Source organism: Gekko japonicus, unplaced genomic scaffold (genome assembly GCF_001447785.1).
Source record: "Gekko japonicus isolate JY-2015 unplaced genomic scaffold, Gekko_japonicus_V1.1 scaffold3478, whole genome shotgun sequence".
Lineage (NCBI taxonomy): Eukaryota > Metazoa > Chordata > Lepidosauria > Squamata > Gekkonidae > Gekko > Gekko japonicus.
Window position 1 is genome coordinate 104,178 of NW_015162584.1, and position 14,651 is coordinate 118,828.

Sequence of the window (14,651 nt, forward strand, 5' to 3'; positions counted from 1 at the left end):
TTGCAATATACTTCTTGGGAGATTTATTTACTGCACTCGGTATCACGCTCCTATGACTGGGCAAACTCTGCTAGATTAACCAAATATCCCAATAACATTGTCGTGTATCTCCCGGGCTGAGTTCATTCCCAACTAAGTGGTATTCCGTTAACTCAGAAACCATTGAACAAGTGGTCGCATTGGATGTGGCCCGATCCTCACATAATTTTAAGCACTTACCATTTCCCACTTTGAAATTCTTTAATTGCTTCATTAAATTAAAAATTAATTTTTGTAAAAAAATAAATAAAGTTAAACCAAACATTTGCTGCTCGTGCTCTGCCTTCTCCAAATGGAAATGCCTCTTGGGACACAGTGGGGCTTTCTTTGCACGACAGTGTATGGAAACTTCAAAATAAAACGCCCATGCTAACGTAACAGCTTCGGTGTTGTCAGAAGAGGAAAGCAGGATACATGCCCTTATGCAGATCAGTGACATACACTGCATTTATAAACTGCACACCAACACCACACAGCACAACACAAACAAATGGACAGAACCACCCCCCAAAACAGAGACACCGAAAGTGTCAATATATACATATATAAATGTTAAAGGAAATTAAATAAGGGACCTCCGCTCGTGCTTGGAAAATACCTGTGTCGCCGTACTGGCCAAAGATGTTAATGAAAACATCAGCATCTGTTCCGCTGCCATTTATATCACCTGTGAATACTCTGACAATATATTTATTTCCTGCAGAGAGAGAGAGCAAGAGAGAGAGAGAGCACGCATTCTCTTTAACAACGCAAATTGACGATTGATATCAGGTGTGTATTAATACTGGTCTACTTCATACCAACGGCTTGCCTATGAACACTTCATGCAAAGTCTTTCATGTATGCCACTTACTAAAGATAAATTAGTCTTACCCCAGGATACGTACCACCTGTCCCCACATTATGCTTGGAGTAAGCTACACGCTGCTCTGAGTTGGGTGTGTGCTTACCTCTAGGACAGGGATAGCCAACTTCTGTATTCTTGGTGGCTACTCAACGGAAGATATGTGTTTAGAGGGTAACAAATTAAAAGTGAGAGGGAAACGAAGATTAAAGGTGCACTCAAGGCATGAGTGGGTGCCAGGTCCCCACAGCAAACAACATAGTACACACTTGCAAGAAGGGTTTACTTTATTGAAGCCATGAAGCACTTGAAGAGGGTCACTGTTCAGAATAACGATAGCTCGGAGAGCTGGAAAGGTTAAAGCAAATTCATAAACATTACAGCCAGTAAACATGGTTCCCACGCGCGGGCAAAGGGTTTCTTGCACGCCTAAACCTTGGGAAAGCAACGGCTACCTTATTATAAATAAGCATACGATTCTCACAGTCTCTACTAATTAAAGACAAAGCAAAGCTCTCTTGCTCTTCCACCTGTGGCCTTGGCTAGATAACGTTACATCAAAGCATGGCTGGCGTATACTGAAAGGAATGCAGAGCTACTGGGGAGATGTGCGCATGACAAGCTGAGTGCATCTACGAAGGGGGGGGGAAGATGCAAAGAGGAACATATAGACAAGAATGAACTTTTGGCAGCTTGCTGACAGTGGGGCAGCAGTCCTTTGCTTGTTCACAACAGTCCCGAGAGAGAAACATACTAAAAACAAGCAGGAGTCCCATGACAACCCACTGGAGGGCATTTCATTTTCCCCCTTGGTACTCTTGCCACAAAACTTCCACTTTTCCTCCCCCTGGCAGTCCCCGCAGCCTCTCCCCTTCCCAGGCTTCCTTTTCTCCCTCCCACCCACCATCTAAACTATGTTCTCTAGTAGTTCTCTATGTTGTGGAGTAGATAATAAACTCAGCCCTCCCCCACCTTCTGGAGCAGATATAAATTACCTCATTTGGAATACCGTGTGCAGTTCTGGTCACCACACCTTAAAAAGGATATTATAGCTTTGGGAAAAGTGCAGAAAAGGGCAACTCGGATGATAAAAGGGTTGGAACACTTTCCCTATGAGGAAAGGTTAAAAGGCTCAGGGCTCTTTAGCTTGGAGAAACGGCGACTGAGGGGAGACATGATCGAGGTTTATAAGATTATGCATGGGATAGAGCAGGTAGGGAAAGAGGTACTTTTCTCTCTTTCTCACAATACAAGAACTCGTGGGCACTCCATGAAATTGTTGAGTTAGCCACAAGGTATAGATAGGGACTCTGGGGCAAGTGATGCTCTGTCATCTTGGTGCTTGGGGGGGGTCAACAGTGGGAGGGCTTCTAATGTCCTGGCCCCACTGGTCGACCTCCTGATGTCACTGGTATTTTTGGCCACTGTGTGATACAGAGTGTTGGACTGGACGGGCCTTTGGCCTGATCCAACATTGGCATCTCTTATGTTCTTATGTTCTTACCTGCCTACCATTTTTCTTCTCACTTCGACACAGCGAGTACTCAACCTTTCTGTGTTATACCTCTGAGGATGCCAGTCACAGTTACTAGCAAAACGTCAGGTCCTACAAGGCCAAGACCACGACCACACAGCCCGGAAAATCTGCAGCAACTAATGAACTCCGGCCGTGAAAACCTTCGACAATGTATGTTCTCTAGTCTTTAGCTTTCTTTCTTTTTTATTCACAATTTATTAATTTCTGTAGTGGACAATAACACAGAATATTAATCTTATTTCCCAACAATCTATTATATCATTCACCCCCAAAACTTATTTATTAATAGAAAGTGTTCTCAAACTAATCGACTAACTCCTGTTGTACCTAATTACGAACCAAGAATTACTTCCTATTCTGAATCCTATTATCTTATACCACCCGTTAAATATAGTTCCATTCAGGTTGCGGTCACACATCCAAGATAACATGCGGGGGGAGCAAGGCTATTTCCCCCGGAGGAAATTGACCCGCAGTTGCATGATCACACAGTTCTTTGAAGCTACGGGCATAGCCCGCCACTCTGTGATCAGACACAATCGCAGGTGAGTCGGGGGGGGGAGTTGCCGTTTGTTTTCGATTCGCTTAAACGGAGGATCAATGAATCGCATCTCCACACTGAGGGCTTCCTACGGCAGTGTGTGATGATGTGCATACTGAGAAGGGGGGAAAAACAATGGCACGGAGTCGGGATGGTCTGAGCAGACCATCCCAACGCCATGAGAGCACGCTGGAGCGATCACACAGGGGAAAGTCCGTCTGTGGCCCGTAGCAACCCATTTGCTACTGGACTTTCCCGAGTGTCTTTTTACCCCGCTTCTGTGGTGGAGCAAAACGGGTTGCCGACAGGTGCAGGACGCTGGGCAGATGTTTGCATCTGATCGCGGCCTTTACATCCGCCCGGCATTCGTGCCTATGGCGCGGCTAATTGTGCGTGTGATCGCACTCTCAGTTTCCTAAGTTCTTTTCCCATGTCCACGTTAGTTACTATACATATATCTACATACTAACTTACATTGGACTTTCTTCAGTTTACTGTTTACTATTACACACTTCCAATTTACTTTATTCTTCAGAAAAACCAGCTTCGCCTTAAAAAAAGAAAAATAAAAGGAGCCGCCTCTCATTCCTGGGGCCGATAAGTTCGGCGGGAAGGATCTCAACCTTCCCTCCTCCTGTGAGAGGACTTGTGGGGGGGGCACTCCCCCTCCCTCCTCAATACGCCCACTGTTTAAAGTTAGAATGAATGAATCACCTTCCAACCCCTTTATTCTACAGTAAAGGTGAAGGTAAAGGTTTCCCTTGCTCGGAATCAAATCCTATGCCGTTTGACAAGAGGCACTATTGTGTTATTAACCAAATTACAAATCATAGTAAACATTCCATATTTCATATTACTAAGTAACACTTTTATCTTCGAATTGCTCCAGAGTTAATTCCTGGAGGCCTCGTGTTTTCTGTTCCCTGGAAGGCCAGATAATGATACTGAAGCTCAAATACTTTGGCCACCCAATGAGAAGGGAGCACTCACTGGAGAAGACCCTGATGCTGGGAAAGATTGAAGGTCACAGAAGACGGGGACGGCAAAGGATGAGATGGTTAGACAGTGTCATAGATGCAACGAACATGAAGTTGAGCCAACTTCAGAGGACGGCGGAAGACAGGAGGCCCTGGCGGGATCTGGTCCATGGGGTCGCGAAGAGTCGGACTCTGACTGTGCGACTGAACAACAAATTTCTGCCTCCTGACAAATTTCTGCCTCCTGTTTCCCCTTCCATCCACCCAAATACATTTTTTTCTGTCCCCACCTTCAACTTCTCTCCCCTTTTCCCACCTCCTTCCTTCCCTTTCATCTTTTACTTTTTTGTTCCTACCCCCCACACAAACCCACAGACTGACAGAAAAACAAGACCTGGAGGGATTGCATATACTGTCATGGCTGCTCAGCGACCCATCCTAGGGTTGCCAAACTCCAGGTGACAGCTGGAGATCTCCTGGGGTTACAATTGATCTCGAGGTGACAGAGGTCAGTTCACCTGGAGAAAATAGCAACTTTGGAAGGCGGAATCTAGGGCATGATAGCCCAATGAAGCCCCTCCCCTCCCCAAACCCCACCCTCCTCAGGCTCCACCCTCAAAAACTCCAGGAATTTCCCAACCCGGAGCTGGTAACCCTAACCCACCCCCAAATGGTGCCAAGAGGAAGAAGAGATTGGATTTATACCCCGCCCTTCACTACCCGAAGGAGTCCAACAGCGGCTTACAAACTCCTTTCCCTTCCCCTCCCCACAACAGACACCCTGTGAGGTAAAAGAAGAAGAAGAAGAGATTGGATTTATACCCCGCCCTTCACTACCCGAAGGAGTCCAACAGCGGCTTACAAACTCCTTTCCCTTCCCCTCCCCACAACAGACACCCTGTGAGGTAAAAGAAGAAGAAGAAGAGATTGGATTTATACCCCGCCCTTCACTACCCGAAGGAGTCCAACAGCGGCTTACAAACTCCTTTCCCTTCCCCTCCCCACAACAGACACCCTGTGAGGTAAAAGAAGAAGAAGAAGAGATTGGATTTATACCCCGCCCTTCACTACCCGAAGGAGTCCAACAGCGGCTTACAAACTCCTTTCCCTTCCCCTCCCCACAACAGACACCCTGTGAGGTAAAAGAAGAAGAAGAAGAGATTGGATTTATACCCCGCCCTTCACTACCCGAAGGAGTCCAACAGCGGCTTACAAACTCCTTTCCCTTCCCCTCCCCACAGCAGACACCCTGTGAGGTAGATGGGGCTGAGAGAGCTCTGAGAGAAACGGCTCTTTTTCAAGGACAGCTCTTATCAGAACTATGGCTTGCCCAAGGTCATCCAGCAGCTGCAAGTGGAGGAGTGGGGAATCAAACTCGGTTCTCCCAGATTAGAGTCCACGCACTTAACCACTACACCAAAGTGGTCAAGATATCAGAACATGGTCTCACAAGAGCTTGATGGGCATTCATTTGCTAAAACTACAGACATTGCTTTAATTATCAGAGATTTAGAGATGCTGTAGGCTGGTCCTGCATTGGGCAGGGGGTTGGACTAGATGGTCTGTACAGCCCCTTCCAACTCTATGATTCTATGAACCACACATGTCTTTTTTTAAGCCAGCCTTGGCAGGGAGGACGGGGTACAAATTCGATAAATAATAAATAAATAAAGATTTTAGGTTCTTCTGCAAACCTGGGGCCTCAGAAGCATCCTGTGTCCGACCCTGGCCCCACTATGTGGATTTCTTGAGCCACACTCTAGAATACAGTCTTGATGTAATGGTGTGTCTGAAATATAACTCCCAGCCCCATTGTTGCTTTACCTTCCAAATGAACCAAGTGTGTAATCACACCTTGACTGAAAACAAAAAAAGCAGCAAGGACGCAAAACGTTCGGGCATCAGGTTCAGCCAACCAGCTGACAGCTGGCCTGATCTCTTGCCTACAGTTACCCATCCCTCCACGTAACGCTAACTAGCTAGGTGCAGCTAATTACCCTCCAATAGTGGCTTTGCAGTATGCTTGCAGCCAGTTTGCTGTAGTGGTTAAGTGTGCAGACTCTAATCTGGGAGAACCGTAGGGTTGCCACACAAAAAAACCCCGGTTTGCTAGGGGTTCCCCGTTTTGGGGGGGGTTCTACCCGCCACCGGCCAGATGGCCGGCAGGGGAAGCCCCACCCCCAACATCCAGAGCCACCCATGTCTCTCCCTTTAAGTGTTTCCTCCCAAGCCTGATCTCCGCAAGCTTGCAGGGAAATGCCAGCTTCATGCTCTTAAAAGGGAAATGCGGCTGCTCTTAAAGGGGAAACGCCGGCTCCTGCATTTAAAAGGGAAACGCCAGCTCCTTTAAGTGCAGGGAACTGCCGTTTCTGGAGATCTGGCGCACGGGCGGGGGGGGGGCAGACGTCCCCAACGTGACATCATCACGTCGGGGATGCCCCGCCCCCTCCAGGAACGCCCCCAAAGTCCCCTGCTGGGGGTGGAAGATCACTGCTCTGGACCTAGCGTGAGTTAGCTCACACTAGCTAAGCTTAGAGGGAACACTGCTCTGGAGCCATCCTTCCTAGGCTAAGACAAAAATGTGTGAGCTGGAGGCTAAATTTTGAGTCTTTCCTACGCAATTGTTGGCTCAACTTTTGTTAACGTGGAAGCAAAAGCAGGGACATGGCTATGGAACATCAGTTACCATTCTACCTAACACAGGCTGAACATTCTCAGTGCAAAAAGTACTGCGCAAAAAAACTGTTTCAAGCCTGGTCTTTTAACATGTTCTTGATCCTCAGTTGTTCAAGTATGGGTGAGATTCTGGGAAGGGCCCCCATAGTTGGAAACAAGCATCCACGTGTTGCTGGCATTTGGGGGGGGGGGGACCTTTTGAGCAATTTCCATAAATGGTGCATTTGCTCCCCCTGCTGGCTAGAGATAATTTGAATTGCTGTTTTAATTGTTCTATCTAAAATTGTATATCTGGAGAACAGAACTGATTGATAATGAGAACCTGCTAATGGGGGAGGGGAGGGGAGGTCGGATGAGTGCACTATCAAAAACGGATCCCTTATAATTGCCCATTATGCAAAGTATCCAAAAGATTCAAAGAAGAAGAAGAGGAAGAAGAGATTGGATTTATACCCTGCCCTTCACTACCCAAAGGAGTCTCAGAGCTTTCTTTCTCCTTTCCCTTCCTCTCCCCACAACAGACACCCTGTGAGGTAGGTGGGGCTGAGAGCTCTCTCGAGAACTGCTCCTGAGAGAACGGCTCTGAGAGAACTTGTGACTGACCCAAGGTCACTCCAGCAGCTGCACGTGGAGGAGTGGGGAATCAAACACGGTTCTCCCAGATTAGAGTCCGTGCTCTTAACCACCACACCAAACTGAGTCAACAAACTGGTTGAGTCGTCGGATGCCCAACTATCTGCCCTCGCTGCTGAAAGCCACCCTATTACATCTCCCCATGCAGAGTGACATCATCATCATCATCATCATTATCATCATCATCATCATCATCATCATCATCATCATCATCATTATTATTATTATTATTATCTGTTGTTGCTACGTATCTGCAATGGAAGGGCACCCCTTCACTTTCATTACATTTAGGAGACTGGACTTGGGAAAGACCTAGCCAATAAATCTGTGGACTGCATGGGCATTTCGCCAGCCCTTCATCACCCTGCAAAGCTGTTCGTGATGCCACAGACTGAATCTGGCAGGAAGGAAAGACTAATTAGACCTAGACAAACTCCTAGTTATCAGATCTACACCAGCTTCTTGGCTGACAGTGCTACAGTCAAATTCTGACAGACATATTCTCTAAATGCTTATGGGGGGGAGGTAATCCCTCCAAGTCTATTGGAATCCAAAATGGGGGCAGAGTAGGGGAAGTAATTACTGTGTCACTCAGCAAACCGTATGTCAGCTCTGTCAGCTGTGGCCCACATCACGCTGGCTCCTTTTTAATCACAGTTAAGGAGTCTCTAAACTAATTCTTGGGAATTGCGGTTCAATAAGAATGCTGGGGACTCTGTCAGGGAATCCCAGCTTGGAATGGAACATCTGGGAGGACTAGAGTTGCTAGGCAGGAAGGTTGGAGGCGGGGACATGGAGGCCATAACTTCCGCCATAGAGTGTCTAGAAATTCCTAGAACTACCTGTTGTATACTAACTAAGGACCGCTGAAACAATAGACTCAGAGGATCCTAGAATGGGCCAGTCGGTCAGTCCGGATCCTAAGAGGGACCAATGGTTATGGGTACACTGTAAATAAACCTATCATGGGTGTTTGTGTGTGTTTGGGGGTGTGGCATGTACCGCCATTTAAGCAGACCCCGGGCCCTGCTAGTAGTCTCAGTTTTCTCCTGCCTTTTGTAAATTATGAGCTGATTCACTAGCTACGCGTCTGGACCCAGTACTTTTCACTACCCAATGACACTTTCGAGGTTTTGCCACCCATGCTGTTTTCTTCTTCTCTCGCCACCGTTCCAAGTAGTAGTGGGCAAAGAGGTCTTGCCAGTAGCAGAACTCCCTCCATAATGAGAGGCCTGACAGCACTAAGTCAGGGATCCATGCAGCCCCGTAGCCGGAAATTTGGGGTTAGTGGGGCATGCGGAGGGAGGGGAGGGACGAGGGACGGGAGAGAGGGGCAGCAGCCGTTGTGGGGCGTGCATCGCATTTGAGGGGGCAGAGCCCCAAAACGCCCCGCCGTAGCTATGGGCGAGGAACCATGTCCTCGCAAGGGGTTCACTTTCGAGAGTCAAAGCTCCCTTCTGCAGATAAGGGATGTATAGAGCTGTGACTCTCCGAAACTCATACCCTGAAACTCTTGTTGGTCTCCAAAGTGCTCCTGGATTCTAATCTAGCTGTTCTACTGTGGACCGACGGGGCCACCCTTCTGAAAATATAAAAAGCGTAGAATGCATTAAAGGTATGGAAGCCCAACTTCGTATCTGGAGAAAAATCTAAAACCTGCAGATAACGGGATCATTGTACTGTCTCCATTTTGTGGAAGACGCTACCTCGCCTACTCGTTGATAGAGAAGAGAAGAACCCTGCCTCGACATTCCTCCCCGCTTGGGGGACTTAATCGGAGTCCTTTGTGATCATATTTATTATTAATAACACTGGAACGTGTTTAAACGCGACCCAAAGGAAAAGAGTCTGTGCTAATTATTGGGAACAGAAGACAGTTGCGGCTTCAGGCCATTAATGCGCTACAACCGCCGTTTTGAATGAGCAGCCTTGTCTACAGACTGACACAAACTGTTATCTGAATCATTTCACACCCATTGTGCCTCCTCTTTAACCACCTCTTCAGCAGCCAAGAAGCCAGCTGCCGCACCCCCTGTGGCGCCGAACCAGTTTGCAACAGCCAAGTGGCGATGCCCAGGTTGATAGAAATGTTGTGATCACAGCAGCGTGCATTTAATTTAACTGGCTTAATCTGGAGGGGGGGGACACATATCTTGTTGAGCTTGAAGCATTATTATTTTTTTTAATTTTGAGAATGGGTAACGGTGCCCCCAGAAAATGGCTGCCTCAGGAGGCCAGTCACAAAATGGCTTCCAGGACTGAATTACAAAAGCTCAAAAGGGGGCGCTGATGGGGGGGCCAGCTGTTCTCAAAGGAGTTCTCCCTGGCTGAAGTTCCAATGGTAATGCCAGTTTGGTGTAGTGGTTAAGTGCGCAGACTCTAATCTGGGAGAATCGGGTTTGATTCCCCACTCCTCCACTTGCAGTTGCTGGATGACCTTGGGTAAGCCATAGTTCTGTCAGAGCTTTCCTTGAGGAGAGCAGTTTCTCTCAGAGTCTGTTGTGGGGAGGGGAAGAGAAAAGGAGTTTGTAAGCCACTCTGAGACTCCGAGTGAAGGGCGGGGTATAAATCCAATCTCTTCTTCTTCTAGGGACTTCAGTGAGATCGAAGAAAGCCAGGACAGCCAGCGTGGTGTGACAGCCAGCATGGTGTAGTGGTTAAGAGTGGTGGACTCTAATCTGGAGAACTGAGTTTGATTCTCCACTTCTCCACCTGAAACCTGCTGGGTGACCTCGGGCCAGTCACAGTCTGTGCTCTTAACCACTACACCAAGCTGACTCCAGGGTCTCAGGCAGAGGTCTTTCACATCACCTGCTACCTGATGCTTTGAGCTGGCGATGCCGGGGATTGAACCTGGGACCTTCTGCATGTCAGCCAGGTGCTCTACCACTGAGCCACAGCCCCTCCTTAAAGCACTCCTTTAAAAAACAACACAGTACAGAAACAGGATCCACCCTACAATGCATAGTTAGATGTGCATCTGTTTATCCTGGCAGTAAAGATGTGAAGACCCAGAAACAATTGGGGGAAAGCTGTGGCTTTTCTTTTTCTGAGGACTTTATAACCTGTCCAGCTGAAAAATTGGGAAAGCACTGAAAGAAAAAAACTTCTATGAAATGTTCCCCCCCCCCTTTGGAATGAGTGGGACACTTTTAAAGACAAGGTACTTCTTACATACAGGGGTCATTTCATAGAAAAAGAGGTTCAGGAGCTTATTAGCATAACTTATTTGCATATGCCACACCCCCTGACATCACCAGAAGTGTGTCAGAAGGCAACACCCACCACTCAGGCTCCACTGGACTGTTTTGGATTGCTAGCTATGGGGGGCAGGGGGGACACACAGACTCCTTTGGGTAGAAGAAGAAGAAGAGAAGAGATTGGATTTATACCCCGCCCTTCACTACCCAAAGGTGTCCTAGAGCGGCTTACAAACTCCTTTCCCTTCCCCTCCCCACAGCAGACACCCTGTGAGGTAGGTGGGACTGAGAGAGCTCTGACAGAAAGTGCTCTTTTTCAAGAACAGCTCTTATCAGAACTACAGCTTGCCCAAGGTCATCCAGCAGGTGCAAGTGGAGGAGTGGGGAATCAAACCCGGTTCTCCCAGATTAGAGTCCGCGCACTTAACTACTACACCAAACTGGCTCTCAAACTGGGTAGTGAAAGGCAGGGTATAAATCCAATTTCTTCTTCTCTCTTCCTCTAAAGCCAGGTACCAGAAATATTTTATCACTGACTGTGACCCATACCCTTCCTCAGCAGAGCTTGGGGCCAGTTTGGTGTAGTGGTTAAGTGTGTGGACTCTAATCTGGGAGAACCGGGTTTGATTCCCCACTCCTCCACTTGCACCTTGCTGGACGACCTTGGGCAAGCCGTAGTTCTGATAAGATCTGTCCTTGAAAAAGAGCAGTTTCTGTCAAGATCTCTCTCAGCCCCACCTGCCTCACAGGGTGTCTGTTGTGGGGAGGGGAAGGGAAAGGAGTTTGTAACCCGCTCTGAGACACCTTTGGGTAGTGAAGGGCGGGGTATAAATCTAGTCTCTTCTTCTTCTTCTTCTTCTTCTTCTTCTTCTTCTTCTTCTTCCTGGCTCTCCTCACCCCTTTTGGTTGCCAACTCTATGTTGGGCAATCCTTGGAGATCTGGGGGATGGTCTGCATTTGGGGAAAGGACCTCAGCAGGGGGTATAACCCTAATATAGATTCTTCCAGTCCACCTTTGGACTGGTTTCCCCCCTAGTTGCTCACGGGCCAGATAAGAGCCCTGGATGGGCCTGTTCCAGTTCCCGGGCCATATGTTTGACATGTAGGGTTGACAGGTCCAAATCAGGAAACATCTGGGGACTTTGGGGGGGGAGCCAGGAGACTTTGGGGGTGGAGCCAGGAGAAAGGATCACAAAAGTGATGTCACATCCTGTGATTTTACTTCCAGGTCCACTCCCCACATCCAGAAGGTTCCTGTGACTCCATGGTAGGAGCTTGTGTTTCTAACACAGTGGTTGTTCTCCACTCATTAGCCGCCCAGGCGACACACGCCGGTACTCGTTTAGGGTTGCCAGGTCAGGCTGACAAGCCAGCAGGGGACTTTCCAGGAGCCTCCAGGAGAGGAGAGGGAAGAAGCACGACTGAATTCCAAAGGGAGTTCTGGCCATCCCATTTAAAGGGACCGTGTTCCTTTTAAATGCCTTCCCTCCATTGGAAATAATGGAGGATGCGGGCACTTTCTTTTGGGGCTCATAGAATTGGACTGACTAGTCCAATCTTTTTGAAACTTGGAAAGTTTTTTAAGGGGAGGCACCAGCAACTATGCTGAAAATATGGTGCCTCTACCTCAAAAAACAGCCTCCCCCCAAGTCCCAGATACCCACAGATCAATTCTCCATTATACCCTATGGGAACCAGTCTCCATAGGGTATAATGGAGGGCCCAATGGACATTTCCCCCTCCCCCACTTTCTGATAACCCTGAAAGCAGGGTGAGGACCTCCAAACGAGGGGACCCCCTGCCCCCAACTGGGGATTGGCAACCCTATTGACATGCCTGCCCTAGAGAGCAGATGCTAGTCAGAGCAGGAAACACTCACATTGAGAGACCAATGGTTTTGCCCACTCTAAGGAAGCTGCGTGAGTGTTCAGGTGTTCAACTAAGGCCAGCCAGATGCTCTAAGAAATACAGAGGTGCACCCTCAGCTATCATGGTGAACAGCATTATCCTCTGTGAACCCTACCTAACGTCATCTAAACTGGTTGCCAACACCACTGCCTTATAGTAATGAATGGAACAGCCTTGTCCGTTTTTGTTGTGGCCCTGATACACACGCCCACGGAACCCAGTGGGGGAACCCCACCCACCCCATGCACTAAACAGGCTCTTGACACAAGGGTCTTTGTCATCTGCTGCCAGTGTTCCCTCTAAGCTGAGTGAGTGTGAGCTAGCTCACAGTTTTTTAGCCTCCGGCTCACAGATTTTTGTCTTAGCCCAGGAAGGATGGCTCCAGAGCAAACTAATTCATGCAGCAGCCAAATCGCTCGCTCACAACTTTAATGCCAGGAGATCACCAAGTCGAATTTTTGCTCACAGGACTCCACAGCTTAGAGGGAGCCTTGTCCGCCGCCGTTCAAAGTTAAGTCACCCAGAGTTAAGAATTCATCAGGGGAAAGGAAATAGCACGAGGCAGAACAATATCCCTTTCCTTGTAATTAATACCCACGGTGCAAGTTAAAACCAACCTTACACGGCAGCACTTAGGTAAATAAGAATCCACCGCGGCATAGCCATCAGAATAGCCGCGGGGCATATGGCAGTCTGTGAAACCGGCACGGGAACAAAAGACCACTCTGACCTTGATGCCATCAAATGCAATGTCCTCTCCCTGAGAAACGAACACTGTCGTTTTCAAGGGGAGTTGGAAAGGGCTATCAGCACCAGGCTAATAACAGAAATAGCTGGAAACTGTTTCCGATTTAGCCTGCCTCGAGCTGATCGGCTAGAGATTTTTCTCCTGCCTAACGTAACGTTTGCCTGCCATGATTTCAAACCTTCACATCGAACCTGAATCCGCACGTTAAAAACCCGTCTCATCTGGGAGAGGTTAAGTCAAGTTCAGTTTCCTTGCATTGGCCTTTCAGCCGCCAGAGGTGAACGGCCCACCCACACATTTCAGTCTCCGTTTTCACAATCTTGACACCAGAGTCACACCTTTGCTCATGTTACCTATAAGCTCCTCCAGGTGACTGCGCGGGTGTCAGCTGTGGGGTACTCACAGGCGGCTGGCAGACGGTGTGGGATGCGAGTAAACACCATTGAACTAATGACTGGCCTGCACCACGGAATCATGGGAAGGGGCTTGTAGTGTATCCAGCCCTGACAGGGCCGGGCATGTCCGGACTTGTCCAGGGACCAAACCTGAAGCTTCACATCTAAAGACAATGGGCCAGAAGGATCCTAGCCGGCCCTATCAGAGGGTTAGGTCCCAAACCGTGAGGCCAATAGGTCTCTCGGTTACTGTAAATAGCCTATCGGGAAGTGGGCTGGGTGTTTAGGTGGTGGGTTCTGAGGGAATATAAACCAGCCTGCGAGCCGGCCCCAGCGTCTTGTTCCTGACTAGATAAAGGTATGTTTAGCTGAAATCACTCTCCGTATGCATACTTTTCAGGGCTGTAGCTCAGTGGTACAGCATCGGCTTTGTCTGCAGGCCCCAGGTTCAGTCTCTGGCATCTCAATTTACACAATCTCAGTTTGCTCAGTCAGGCAGCTCTGAGCCCAATGGACAGACCGACGAGTTACGGCAGTTTCTGTCTTACGTGCAATAAAGCCCTCTGACCCTTACTCTCTCCCTTTGTCCTCACACCCACTTTACATGGCTTTCCACGGAGACACATGTCTCTGCAGGTCTCTCCTGGAGAGACGATGCCCTCATACTCCCGCACACACACGATGCCGGATGATCTGGCCATTTGTGAGAGGGAAAGTACTCTCTAGGTTAGGCTTCTTCGTCTCCTTTCGACTGCAACCTGAATGTGAACTGGATCTACTCTAATGAATGTGTTATGTATTGAGCCTAAGCCATCCCCAAGAACAATAGCTGACCAGGATCCTGGAATTGACCGATAGATAAGCAGTGTAATGTAAATAGCCTATCCTTGGGAGTGGGCGGTGTGGGGTGTTTGCATGCTTTATAAGCAGGGCTCAAACCCTGTTGGGTGTCATTGTTGTGTTCCTGAAATCACTAAATAAACTAGAGCTGATCATTGCAATGTGTCCAGAACCCAGTATTTAACAGAATGTAAGTTTACCTTTTTTGCAATATACTTCTTGGGATATTTATCTACTGCTCTCAGTATCACACTTCTATGGCTGGGCAAAACTCCGCTATATTAACCAAATATCCTAATAATAATAATAATAA

At 48.1% G+C, this 14,651-nt stretch overlaps 1 protein-coding gene across 1 annotated transcript in view; it reads right to left on the reverse strand.

The window, feature by feature from the left end:
• LOC107106323 (lipoxygenase homology domain-containing protein 1-like) overlaps nt 1-14,651 on the reverse strand; it is a gene marked incomplete at its 3' end in the record, with an annotated part of 139,154 nt that overhangs the window by 99,973 nt on the left and 24,530 nt on the right. The window contains exon 7 of the mRNA XM_015406454.1: nt 638-736. Coding sequence (XP_015261940.1) covers nt 638-736 — 99 coding nt within the window. The remainder of the gene's footprint in view (nt 1-637; nt 737-14,651) is intronic.